This window comes from Macrobrachium nipponense, chromosome 48 (assembly GCF_015104395.2).
Source record: "Macrobrachium nipponense isolate FS-2020 chromosome 48, ASM1510439v2, whole genome shotgun sequence".
NCBI lineage: Eukaryota > Metazoa > Arthropoda > Malacostraca > Decapoda > Palaemonidae > Macrobrachium > Macrobrachium nipponense.
Window position 1 is genome coordinate 6,049,269 of NC_087223.1, and position 15,066 is coordinate 6,064,334.

General features: G+C 36.5%; 1 protein-coding gene across 1 annotated transcript in view; it reads right to left on the reverse strand.

Annotated features, from left to right (window-relative positions):
• Window positions 1-617: 617 nt before the first annotated feature.
• The window catches only part of LOC135204989 (protein PFC0760c-like), a 73,687-nt gene continuing 59,238 nt past the window's right edge, over window positions 618-15,066 (reverse strand). Inside the window, exons 5-6 of the mRNA XM_064235217.1 lie at window positions 13,346-13,401; window positions 618-755 (exon numbers count right to left, since the gene is read on the reverse strand). Of these exons, the coding sequence (XP_064091287.1) occupies window positions 618-755; window positions 13,346-13,401 (194 nt within the window). The remainder of the gene's footprint in view (window positions 756-13,345; window positions 13,402-15,066) is intronic.

Consider the following 15,066-nt stretch of genomic DNA (forward strand, 5'->3'; position numbering starts at 1 on the left):
ATCAGTTTCGCCCCAAAAGACAACCTGGCATATTTCATCTCTGAACAAAACTATAAGCAAGAAATCGTCGATGAAACCAAATCAGGAAACCACGTCCCTTGTCGATTTCCTGTGAGACTATTGTGACGGATTTGTCTGCCCGCCCTCAGATCTTCAAAACCACTGAGGCTAAAGGGCTGCAAATTGGTATGTTGATCATCCACACTCCAATCACCAAAAATACCAAAATGCAGCCCTCTAGCATCAGTAGTTTTTATTTTATTTAAAGTTAAAGCTGGCCATAATCGTACGCTGGCAACGATATATGTAGGTCAGGCCCCAGCTGCGCTGTGATTGAAGGTTCATGGACTCCGTCTCATAACAGCATTGTACCGAGACCACCGAAAGATAGATCTATTCTCGGTGGCATTGATTATACGACGTACAGAAAAGTCGATCTTGAATTTTTACCTGTTGGCAATTTAAATCCCCCAAACTGGAATATGTCGTCGAGACTAACCCGGGAATCCAGCCGAGAGAAAGACGAGAGGAGGACTGTTTGGTCGTACCTCCCCACGAGAAAGTTTAGCCTTCCGAGTCACCCTTTGCAGAAGGAAACGGTGTTTTTAGGCCCAAAATTATTCCCCTGGAACTCTGGCCTCCTCCTCGTCGGGAGACAGGAGTTGAATGTCGACACTTAATTCTGGGAGAGTTGGCTGCCCCGTTTGAGAAAGAAAAGAATGCATCCATGCATCCAGGACGACCAGTGAAAGTCTCTAGGTGGAGTAATTGACTTTGTTAGTTAATGGTGAGACTCTGGTCTTCTGCTGTCACTTTATTCAGTAGGAAATGCTTCCTTGCATCCTAAATGACAGTTGTTTCGTAAGGAATGAGTTCGTTTATGTTTTTCATGAAAATTAATTGTAATTATTATTTTTTTTTTATTTATTTTTACTCTTTTATTTTTTTATTTTGGCTGTGTGAGATCTTTCCCACCTACAAAGGACACGAGGGATGAATATTCCTCCAACCTCCTTTTGTCTGAAGGGGCCACCTTCCCCCCCCCCGTGGGAGGAGGTCCTGGACGTATCCTACGCCTGAAATGAATCCCTCAGGATACCCATTATCGACGACATTTTCCAGATAATGAATAGGATCCTTTAAGTGGTTATGCCTCCTCAGGCACCATGAGGAGGAGAAGAAGAAGAAGAAGAAGAAGAAGAAGAAGATAGAAGATAAAGAAGGAGATAAATGGTCGAATTATGTTTCAGTCTCGCCCCGACAGAGGAACCAGGTCATGAAAGAAACAGAAAATAAAAGCTGATTCGTTTTTACTCGTTCCCTGTTTCTCGTCCGGAAACCCAAAGAAGATGGACGAAGAGGAGATGGAAAAAGGAACAGCAGAAGAGAGAAGAGGAGGTGCTGAGGTCGTTTCTCGCTTCTTACGAACGAATGAGAGAAGAAGAAGAACGGAAGAGAATGAAAAAAAGGGAACGGAAGATGGTGGCAAGATTTCTTGATTCAAAGTGACGTTACTCCTCTCTCTCTCTCTCTCTCTCTCTCTCTCTCTGGTAAATACTGGGGAAATAGACATTGAAACATGACAGATGAAAGACAAAGAAGAACAACAACAACAACAAGATTTATGTGACAGAAAGACACGGGAAAAGTTTAATCAATATACAAAACAAAAGTCATATTCCTCACTTATGGGTACCGAATTCAATAACTACTGCTCGAGAGAGAGAGAGAGAGAGAGAGAGAGAGAGAGAGAGAGAGAGAGAGAGAGAGAGAGAGAGCCAGTAGCTGACACAACCACGCATAAAAAAATAACTTAAAAAATTATTTCCATGAATACCTATCAATTTTTCAACCCCAGTTTCAGAGTCGACTGAAATTCATCAAACTGCTGCCTTCATCAACATTAATGAGGATTTGGCCCCACGAAAGCTAAAATTAAAAATAATTCAATAGACTTCTGCTTTCATTGAGTCTCGTCTGTATCAAACCGAGGGCGTGGGACATTGAATGGAGGTTTTTTTTTTTTTTCTTTTTCTTTTTTTCTTGAGGGTGAACTGGAAAGTAAACTGCCTTATTGTGACCCATGAACTTTTAGGCTGGACCCTCTCTGAGTTCGAGAGGACAGTTTTTCCAAAGATTTTATTTTATTTTTATGTGATAGTTGGTTAGTGTGTGGTGGTTTGATTGGAAATGAAGAGAAATATTGCTTCTCTCTCTCTCTCTCTCTCTCTCTCTCTCTCTCTCTCTCTCTCTCTCTCTCTCTATTTCAGGCTGTTTTCTCTTGAACATATATCAACAACAATTCAGCAACACTCAGAGAAGTACGTACGTATCTATGTATCCTGAAAGGACTCTCTCTCTCTCTCTCTCTCTCTCTCTCTCCCCAGACTGCAAAGAATCCCAACAAAGGCAACACGAGACGGAGAATTGCGTTATAAACAAAGAGAATATGAAACTAACGCACTGTCCATTCTTGCTGTAACGAATACATCCGAAATGTTTTCATATATATCAAAAAAGCGCCTTTATTGCACAAAGAACGTAATTATTCAGCAGCGTGGATGCATTACAATTCCAAAGGCAGAAATTCATTTGCATTTCGCTTTAGTCGGTTTGAAATTCGGGCTTTGTTCGCTGTCAAAAAGAAGGAACTTTTAACAAACGATTAAATCAAATATGTGATTGGAAGTATTCTCGTTATGAGATCGACGAGAACGGTTTCGTATCGATACGTTGGTCGTTTGCGAATGGCAATTATATCTAATTACTCAAACATGGGAACTGGGGAATTGTTCTAGGAAAATAGCGTAAGAAATAGTTCCCATAAACAAAAGACGAGAGATCTCCGTCCATTTGTAAACAGAAGAAGATTACGGGAAGTTATTCTATGAAAAATACCTATGGAACGACACCTGTAAACAAAAGAAAAGAGATGTCCGTCCATTTGTAAACAGAAGGTTATGGGAAGTTATTCTATGAAAAATACCTATGGAACGACACCTATAAACAAAAGAAAAGAGATGTCCGTCCATTTGTAAACAGAAGGTTATGGGAAGTTATTCTATGAAAAATACCTATGGAACGACACCTATAAACAAAAGAAAAGAGATGATCGTTCATTGTTAAACAAATGAAGGTTAAAGGAAATTATTCTAGGTAAAATACGCATGGAACGACACCTATAAACAAAAAGACAAGAGCCCGATCTCTATTCGTAACCAAATGAGGTTTAGGGGAAGTTATTCTGGGAAAACTACGCAAGGAACGGTGCTTATAAACAAACGAGTGGCATTTGTAAACTTAAGTAAGTTTACAGGAGGTTTTTCTAGAAAAGGTTGATAAGGAACGCCACATATAAACAAAAGATGAGAGACGATGCCCAGGACTACTTTACAAGGACAGGATCTTCAGTCACGCCATCCACTCTCCCTTGACAACATCGACTTGGTGTGAATTAGAAAAAGCTTTTAGCTTAATTAACCCGACAAATGAGGTGATGGATTTCGGCCATCACCTCTCGGGAGAGGAACCATTTTGGGGGTATTTCTCCCGTCCGGCCAAATTCGTCAGTTTTGCCAATTCGCCAACCCAGGTCATTAGCGGATTAAGGGTTTTTTTTCGTAATTCTGTCCAGGATAGAAAATGGGTCTCATCTTCTTAGCGGCTCAGATAGAAGCAGAGAATGAGATACTATATTGCATTTATAACTAGATAGTCACTGACTATCTCAGTTCTAGCCGTTGAGATAGGAAAGAAGAAGCCTATCAAATCGCCTTCAAAAAATTGAACTCTTGAGTATCATAGCTCTAGCAAAGATAGCTCTACGAAAATCCATCTTTTAAAGTGATATTACTCCGTCTGAGGTTTGTGGAGCGTATACCCTGCTTATTTTCGAAAAGCGAGGAGCCTGTTATGTACGCGATAGCGTCATCAGTAGGACGTTTAGACCCATTGCAACTTTGACATACTAGGTGCTATTCAACAACTCAGATTTGTGTTATTGTAGATTGGAAAATGTTTATAAAAACCTACATATGAATCCATTAATGATAAAGTTGTGCTTGTCTCTTGCATATGCATAAATGGATTGTTAAATAGGCAATTAAGGAACATGTGATAAATGCGTCCAATTGAGAAAACAAAAAAAAAAGTTAAACTTAAATTGTAAGAGGGGAAATCTTTTGAAAAACCGGCATGTATGAATGCATACTTAATTTAGTAATGGTCTCTTGCATATACATAGTTAGAATGATAAATACATAAATAAATAATAAACATAGACTGAGTGAGTAAGAGAAAATAGAATAAAGTACATGGGAATAAATCCATATCATTAACACTACAAAATAAGAAATCCTCTAACCCATTTCAACATTCTGTTGGATACACATTCCCTCGAATATTTCACATTTCTCACAATATACAGAGATATATTCCCTCTCTCTCTCTCTCTCCCGATTGCAATACATGCAAAGGAATATGCAATAGGAGTGAGGAAAAAATGTCCGTTTTTCCTCCAAGTGAGGAACAACCCCTCCTACATTTTTTGTTGTTACTCTGGAGAGAGACTGGTTCGTGGAATTGCTGGGAATATAAGAAAATGGGGAATTTTTTTCCTTTGTTTGTGAGACAATGGAGAACCAGCAGATTGGATTGTGTTTGTTTTTTTTTGTTTTTTGTTTTTTTTTTTGCCATTTTGTTTGTGTGACTGCTGGGATCACATACGCTTTCGTATATGATTACATAGACATGCTGCTGTGTTTCCGGATGTTGTGTATATAATTGAACAAACATAATGTATGTTTCCAGACGGTGTGTGCAGGTTTGTGCATCTATCTTTTTTTTTCTTTCTTTTTTTTTTGAAAGAGAGAGAGGGAGACTATACACAGACACGCAAACTCTCCAGAAAGAAATTCTAAATACATATTTCATAAACATCAAACAAACATGTTTCGTGTTGGTGAGTATGTTTACTTAGGTGTCTGTACGAAAAGAGTACTGCATACAAACATCTCAGAATGAAATTCCATGAAAGCATCACCCAAACAATCTATTTTTTTAAAATGAATATATTTCACAAACGAACACGTTTGTTGCCGCTGAACGCCACAAACACAGCCAACCTCCGACACATCTCGTTGGAAGGACCTTCCTGCATCCACGTGCCTGGGCAGTAAATTTGCTAGGAGTGTGGAAAAAAAATGAATATATGAAAAGCAGAGCCAAGCAATACTGCTGCTGTTGTTGGTGTTGTTGCCAGATGCCCAAACTGACCCTGGTACGACTTTGCTTCATTTGCATAATGGGGTCCCGCACCTCAGATGCAGGTCCGTATTTCAAGCTGTGGTGTGGAGGTCATTACGTCTCCATGTGTGTGTGTGCGTTTGTGTGTGTGTGCATGTGTATGTGGAGAGAGAGAGAGAGAGAGAGAGAGAGAGGAGAGAGAGAGAGAGAGAGAGAGAGAGTATTGTCATTTGTGGGTATTTGCAGGCTACGGTATGTTCACTTAATTTCACTCATTTTTTATTCACGATCGTAATGAGAGAAACAGATAAAAACGGCCCATATTCACGAGAAAGCGAGAGAGAGAGAGAGAGAGAGAGAGAGAGAGAGAGAGAGAGAGAGAGAGAGACTATATATAGAAGAAGACTTATAGGTCCCTAAAAAGAGAGAAAGAGACTATATAGAAGAAGACTTACACGTCCCTAAAAATATCCTGATCTCTTTACCATGTATACAGGAAAAATTCCTGTAATTCATAAACGCGTCCCTGAAGGATATTATATAGCCGTAGGATACGAATGATACGTGGTAGGATATCTCCTTAGGCGCCTAGGATACTAATGAAGGACGCAGTACCTTCTGACTTTTGAAAATGAGACGCCTTTTTTCCAGCTGGTTATTGGAAATGGATGTCATTTGTTTCAATATCCTCTTTATTTTTACTCTTTTTTTTTTTTAACTTTTTGATGGCTGACGGGAGTGGCAACCATAGCCGATGGGTCTGCCCCTCGTCTGTATATATCCACTTCGCTTCATTTCTTATTAGATTCAATGGAGTGGCGTCGCAATTATCGTGGTCATTGACGTCTGATATCCCCTTTTGGTTATGGGACAAACTGGCTTTATTCTAGTACCAAGTTCATTTTGTGGCCAGGGTACCTACCCAACAGCCTCCCCCTACCCCCCTCCCAAAAGAGAGAGTCCTGTATCCTGTAAGATTTCAAGATAGCCCTGTAATAACCTGTAATAACCGGTCACAGAATTAACATGCATGGTTGAAATAGGCTGTATTCTTTTTGGAAGGAATGATACAGAATTACAGGTAACATTCCTGTAATTCCTATAGATAATACAGGTACATTCCTACAGTTGACACAGGTAATTGAAATGCTTTTCGTTTATTGTGAATTTCAGTGAGGATAAATTTCATAGATTATACAGGTAAAATTCTCATGATTGATACAGGCGTTACAGGTACAATTCCTGCACTTGATTTAGGTGATAAAGGCAAATTTCCTATCACTGAAATATCTTTATCTTTTGTGAATATGAAGAAAAATAAATTTCATAGGTAAAATTCTCATAAATTATACAGGTATTACAGGTAATTTATACAGGTATAATTCACATAGTCAGAAAACACGATATTTTTTTTACTTTGTAAAGGTTATTGATAATAATTATAGAGTGATAATTCTAGACAATAATTAAAAATGGATTATACATTTTTATATGATTATTATATAATTATCACAATTTGATATATTTATATAAAATTATTATATATAATTATCACAATTTGATAACCCAAAGTACAACATTAGTTATAAATGATATTTTCATTTAAAGTTCACCCTTCTGAAACTGATTGTAGAAAAATAATATTAAAACATAATAATTTAAAATAAAATAATGATTGCAACTTGATGCTCTTGAGTAGAGCAATATATATATATTATAATATATATATATATATATATATATATATATATATATATATATATCTATATATATATAGTATATATATATATATACATAATATTAATTAACGTTGAAAGCCTTCTGAAGTTATTTTTAATTTACCTTTGATCATTTCCTTTTGAAAGTACAAAGAGAAAGTCATTTCCCACTGTTATTACACTTCCAGCTTTGTATTACTTTTTGTGATTGTTTTTTTTTATTTTTTTTTTTTACTTGTAACGCGAGAACTCGTTGTGGTTTAAATTTTAAAAGCTTGGAGTAATTAGCTCTCTTCTTCTTCTTCTTCTTCTTCTTCTTCTTCTTCTTCTTCTTCTTCTTCTTCTTCTTCTTCTACCGCCTTTGTTCTTCGTTTAATCAACTAGTTCTTTGAGGTCTTCCCAACCTCCTTCACGAATACGGTTCGTAAATAAACAAGAATGAGTGACCTGGTTTACGAAATGGATGTTTATAGAGCGCTGGGAACTTAGAGTTACAGACCTAGAACCACTAGATACAGAGGCTAGAAAGATGCCTAGAAGCCTCCAAGATTATCTAGAACCCAATGCTCTAGATGCAAGTACAAATGACCTAGAGTCCTAGACCAAGATTAAAAAAAACAAGTTACAAAAGACCAAAGAAGTAGTGATATAGGCCTAGTGGCTCAGTGAAACCAAAGGCCTATAGCCTAGGCCTACGTAAATATAAACCAAGAGCTATGATTATATAGTTACAGTCCTAGAACCTCTAGATACAGAGACTGAGATACTAGAAAGATGCCTAGAACCCTCCAAGATTATCTAGAACCTAATGCTCTAGATGCAAGTACAAATGACCTAGACCAAGGTTAAGAAAAACCAAGTTACAAAAGACCAGAGAAGTAGAGACATAGGCCTAGCGGCTCTGTGAACCAAAGACCTATAGCCTAGGCCTACGTGTATAAACCCAGAGACCCCAAGTGGAGACACAACCCAGAGGGTTGAAACCCAAGAACCCAGAAGGCATTTTGGAGCAGGTTTAGCTTCTGAACCCAAGAATAGAACCCAAAAAATTTGGAACGAAACGCTAAAAATATGGAAGCCATCTTTCTCCTTTACGTAAGAGAAACCAGGAATTCACTGAAAAATTTTGATTTCCAGAGAAGATATTATACAAGAAATATCAGACCAAAAACACCAAAAAGGCCCAAAAAAATATATACTTTCCTCTTCAAAGCAAAGAACTTTGACATTGTCAAAGATAATGATATACATTTAATATATATAGTACTTTATCATACATTCGTTGTTTTCCCTCCCCAATAAATTTGAGCAAAACAATTTCAGAAATAAACACTGGATAGTTTACCCAGTGAAGGAAAGTCATTATTATATTCATAAAGTGAATATGAATCTCTCTCTCTCTCTCTCTCTCTCTCTCTCTCTCTCTCTCTCTCTCTCTCTCTCTCTCTCTCTCTCTTTGACAATACTTCATTACTCTGGTACATCCAATATTTGAATAGATATTTTTCTGTGTTGAAATCAAACTTTCCCATATTTTCAGAATAGTTCAAAGTTGAGAGAGAGAGAGAGAGAGAGAGAGAGAGAGTCTTTAAAGTTCGCCATATCCTGTCAAAAGCCTCATGTGACCTTTGACCTATAGATGTAGGGTCACATATCGTTAGGTATTTCAATATTCATAGGACAACATTAATTATAAATAATGTTGAAAATTCATCCAAAAATTTAAGAAAATTGATAAATAAATCATTGGAAATTCACAGATGGAGATTAAAATGTCAGCTTAAATTATATATTTACTAATAAATAAATATATATTAATAAAAGGAGCCCATAAAAAAAACACCAAAAAATATAGAGAGAAAAGTACTATATTTCAGAGACTGCTGTCTCCCTCTTCAGGTAGATGAATGAGAAAAGTTTACAGAAAAGGTGGTATTTATACCAAGAGGTCCATCCCAGTCACATTAAACATTCGGAAGATTTTTGTCACAAATTCAGAGAAGCACATATACCACTTCACAACATAAAACTTTTAAGCCTTGACGTAGACTCCCTATTCACAAAAGTACCAGTACAGGACGTTCTTCAGTTTTTAAAGGGGAAAATTATCCTCCTATTCAGATCATTTCCCGTTGGCGCTTAACAAAATAATAAAGTTAGTTGAATTATGTGCATCTAATGACGTATTTTCATTCGGGGTGGAATCATTCTACATGCAAAAAATTCGGGTGTAGTATGGGTAGTCCTTTAAGTCCTGTTTTAGCCAATCTATACATGGAATACTTTTGAAACTACAGTAATAAATGCAATAAACCCAAAAACATGCTATGGATGAGATATGTGGATGATATCCTAACATTTTGGGATAATAGGTGTGGCAATTTTAATGAATTCCTCTCAAAATTAAACGCATTAGTGCCCAGCATCAAATTTAAAGTTGAATGGGAAACAGACAACAAAATTCCTTTTCTTGATGTTTTAATAATCAGAGACACGACAGAATACAAATTTCCCTTTACCATACACAGAAAACCAATGTTTCTCACTTTCATACATCACTACTTTAGCTATCACGACATTACTATCAAGATAGGTGTAGCTAGCAACCTGTTCTTAAGAGCCTTACGAATTTGTTCCCCAGAATTCCTGGAAAAAGAATTTGAACTAATTCGCAAGCAACTTTCGTTTTTAAAGTATCCTGACCATATAATTGAGAAAAGCAATTCACAAAGCAAACGTAATTTTCTACCGACCCCTAAAGACAAGACCAGAGATGCACCAACAATAAAATAAAAATTCCTCACCTGGACACAATTAAGAGAGTAACCCACCCACCCTCGGAAAATCTAACCCTTTTGCATTTACTTTCCAAAAAACACCTTAGCCAAATCCCTGATTAACGTTCAACAAAAGACATCTCCCAAGGACACTGGGGTTTACGACGATCCCATGCCATGACTGTGACCAATGTTATATCGGATTTACAGGTAAATCACTTCACCAGAGATTAATACAACACAAACGGTCAGTTAGGTATGGACAACAGAACTGAGTCAAATAATGGAATCGGCCTTAATAAAAGAGGGGCAGGTAATGAACATCTCAAAAGGAGCATGGAATTCAGATACGATCGACAAGGTTTTCATTCAACCAACGCTTAAGAAAATTAAAGGAAGATTATCAGCGGGGGTGACCTAAATTGACTTGCCTGTGGATGGACCTCTTGGTATAAATACCTCCTTTTCTGTAAACTTTTCTCATTCATCTACATGAAGAGGGAGACAGCAGTCTCTGAAAACTAGTACTTTTCTCTCTATATTTTGGTGTTTTTATGGGCTCCTTTTATTAGATGGAATTCTGTTGTTACAGAACATTTTTACCAGTCATAAATATATATATATATATATATATAGTAGATATATATATAGTATATATATATATATATATATATATATATATATATAATATATATATATAACATATATATATATATATATATATATATATATATATATATATATATATATATATATATATATATCTATATGTATATATACACATATATATATATATATTATATATATATATATATATATATATATATATCTATATGTATGTATGTATGTAAAACTGGGGGAATTCTTCCCCGATTATTCATAAGGTAAGCAAGTGGACACGAAACGGAAGGCAACCACACACAACATTACACACACAGCCTCTCTCTCCCTCTCTCTCGGCTAATCCCTCTCTCTCTCTCTCTCTCTCTCTTCATCGGCAATCCCTCTTCTCTCTCTCTCTCCAAGGAATCTCTCTCTCTCTCCACCTCTTTCTCTCCATTCTAACAGGTAATGAAAATGAGAGAGTTGCATCATAACATTAACGTTATTAATCAAGAATAAATAATCAAACAATCAAGTAATCCAGTTCTTACAGACTAACTCAAAAAACCCCGCCCGTAAAAAATGTAACATGTTCTGGTCACCAAAAAAGTCTACACCCCTCTGGGAATTCTTTGTCCCCCGGCATTCCACAAGTACCAGAATCGTCCAAACGACCGACATAACACTATGTCACAAAAAATTCCCCCGGCGAACGCCACGGCATCTTTGCCTGTGACTTGAAGCCCTCGTCAAAATCCCTCCCATAGGCTTGGGTATGAACCTATTAAAAGGGAAGAGGCACACACGCACATACGAACACACAGTTCGATAGCGCCTCACGGTTCTAGCTGCATCCAGTTTCACAAAGGCACTTGAGAAGAGTTCATAAACTGTCTGCATTGACTTGTTGTTGAAACTAAGCATTTTTATCTCACGCCACCCCCAGAAACTCATTGTTCAGCTACTCTCAGTCGTTAACCTCTACACTGTTCTCCACATTCCATAGGTCACAGGGAACACACGGACAATATATTATTAATCAAAAACCCTAGGCCTTACAGATAGCTCGGACCACCTAGTGTGCTAGCCCCCCGCCTAGCAAAATTGCTATAACACAAAACACTGGCCGCTTAAAACAAAATATAAGTAAAACTGCACGTCTCTGGCATTATAAAATATAGTCTTATCACACTTTATCTCCCAATAACACAAGACGCATTTTCTCTCATATTTTCTGCATTAGGATTCTTGAATATCCTCGCTTGTCTGCAAGTAGCTGAACAGACAGCAACAGGCTATAGCAGGCTGTAGCAACTGTAGGAAAGACGAATGCCTCCCCTCATCGTAGAAGACTTCTCACGGCTTCTGTAGATCCCCAAAAAACACGCTGTAGAATTCTCTCGAACACCCATGTGGGAACTCTTGTAATCACCCTGGACAACACAGCAGCAGTATTCACGCTGGTGGACGTCTTGCTGGCGTCGGGGAACGACTTTTGGTGTTAGTATGTCAGTCAAGTCATGGTCAATCTAAGAAAATCAACCCCAGACATACTACTTCTATCCAAACAATGATCTCAAAAGGTCAGAGATCTAACTGAACGTCTCCCAATCAACTCCCTTTAATATGACTACTAAATCATAAGTCATCATCCACAACTCTCAAAAGAAAAAAAAACATCAAGTTCTCCAACTCAATTCTCCAAACTCACACATCAGCAAACACACACTCAGAAATCACAGCAACTCCACGAATTCTGCACTCACATTTCAAACTCGAATGTGCTCACAAGAAAAAAAAAAGAAAGAGATAAAAATCGCAATGAGCCCAAGGAAAAAAAAAGAATCTCGTAACACCCAGACCCAAAAATGTTCTCTCAGGCTCTGATATTTGAACAACCTCAATAATTAATTACAATGACACTTAAATGTCAAACTCCCATTTACATAAGCAGCAACTCTCGAAAAATTACATCTCCGGTAAAATCAAATCTCCCGTCCAAAAAAGAAATGCTACTTAAGCTCAATCCCCAAATTATATCTCTCGTAGGAAAAGGAAGAAAATAATAATTAAAAAAAAAAAAAAGAACAATCACAAATAAGTTCCCCAATCAAAATACATAATACATGTATAATATGCATAACTCCGCGTTTTCCCAAAAAATGCTCATGTAAAGTTATGGAATTTGCCAGAAAGCAAACTCTACACATGCGCTTTCGTGAAATGCTATTGTCAACATTTCCAGATATTGCAAAAATTCTGATCTATCACCATCAGAGGAAAAAAGTCAGCACACGGCCTCATCACATCGCTGTCAGCAGAAAATCGCCTGCGGACGTATGCTCTAACATCAGCATAAAGAATTGTCCAGTCAGACACATAAGTTTGGAAATCATGATTCTCTAGAAAAAAAAAAGTCTAACTGACACATTTCACAGAATTAACTCCAGGATATGACTAATGTGTTCAAAAATTTTGTCTCGAAGACTCATTCTCAACATGACTTTACCCTTTTATAAATATATTTCTCCAAGAATAACACACTTGTGAACATAAAAAATGCCACACATCTCCATAGGACTCGTAATGCAGTAATGTCACTCGCCTCTAAATAGACACGAAATCAAAAAAGAGAACCACAGAAATCTTCTCTTGTCTCGAAAAAAAAAAACTCCCTATAACCCACAAAAAAAAGGGTCACCCGCCAAAGATTAAATTCCAACTCCACTATGAGACACCATATTAATAATAACACCACTCCGGTTATAAAAATATTTCCTCCATTTGGTTAAAAACCAACCCCCTTATATTATTCTCTTATTTCTCCAATAGCCACATGTCCGTAAAAAAAGACACCACTCCAAGAATAGAGAATAATCACCTCTATTTCGGCAAATACAAAATATTTACCTCTATTTCCCCAATAACTCCATGTGGAACAAAACAAGGCTCCAAAAAAAAATATATCTCCAAATAATGTGCACTCAAGGCAACTAAACTCACACTCTCAATATTGCCCCATAATCTCCAAATATGTGTCTCCATTTGCAACAAGATGGCTGCAAGATAATTGAACTAAACATAGCTCATATAACATTGGCAAATATCAAAAATGGCCAAAAAATATATCTCCCATATATTATATCTCAATCATAACTCCAAATAATATATACCTCCAATTATAACTCCAAATATATCTCAATTATAACTCCAATTCTCCAAAGAATAACTCCATGTTATAGTCAAAAACTATAAAAACTCTCTCCGTTTAGCATAACTGCTAAAAAAAAGGGGCAAAAACTCGGCAAATAAAACTGTCTAGAAAATTCTAGAAAAAATCACCAATGTGCCACAACTCATTATAACAGAACTCCCCCAACTCACAGTGTCTAAGCCAAGACTTCTCCATATGCACTACGACATAGGCCACTAGAAAACTAAACCAAGTTTCCTATCTCTCACAAAGTAGTCACAAATACAACTAATGTATTGTGCAAGAAAACTCACAATTTTCTGGAACACAAAATATCCAGAGAAAAATGTAGTGCCATTACGTATGCATTCAAAACATGCAAGAAATTCTCCCATATATTTCTCTATAGCATCAAATAGCTAAAACACGAACACGTTCTCGAACAATGACTCTAAGTCATGAACCGAGATAATATTCACACTAACTGGAGAGAAAAAAAAAACAAATTCAAATTCACCCTTGGTAAAAAAAAAAAACTTGTGTCAGCGATGGCTAACTTCCAAAAAGGAGAAAAACAAAATCGCTAAATGTCAAGCAATTATCTGCTGAACACATAAAAAAAGGAAAAAAAAAAATAATGTGTTGTTAGTTCCTCCCAAATTCAAAAAAGATTTCACCTCCCTTGATAGCATTAAAACACCCACGTATTAGTATATAAAAAATCAGTATCAGAAATATCATTATCACAAAATCACCAAAAAAATTGCTATCATCAAAATCATCAGTATTAGTACAAAAAATATCACCAATGTTAATGCTTGTCCATTCTCCAAAAATTCAGCACAAAATTCAGCAAAAATTCAGCAAGATTCCATACAATTCACCAAGATTCAGTCAGATTCATCAAGATTCAGCAAAACTCATCCCCGTGAATCACTGAAATATTCTCCAAAGTACAAAAAACTCAACAAATAACTAAGACAAGACTTCTCCATTAATTCATTGTAATAATTCTCATGAATAATTATCTGTAATAATTATTCATGGAGAATAATTATTACAGATAATTATTCATGAAATATCTCAAATCTCTCGTAAAACAATTCTCCCGTAATGATAATTATACTTAAGCAAACCTCCCGTGACACATCTCAAGTATAATGATTATCAATAATAATAATAATAATAATAACTCTTCATAGCAATAATTCTCTTGCAAAGATCTCAAGTAAGGGTGAAATTCAAATAGCATACAACAGAATTGCTGAATCTTATGGCATACAATTTCTCCAGCATACACCATGACATAACACCATTGCCACACAACACAGATACAACACCAATCATCGGCATTTCAAAGTAATTTCTCCAACACAATAAAAAAATAATCTGTGTATCCCCCTTATATTTGTGTCTTTCAAGGCACAAAGAAACATATAACACATCCCGGTGCATGTTAACTACTTTTCCCCTCATTCACGGAAAAGAAAAATCTATTTTTTTTTATTTCCTTTGCTCCTCATCCAAGGGA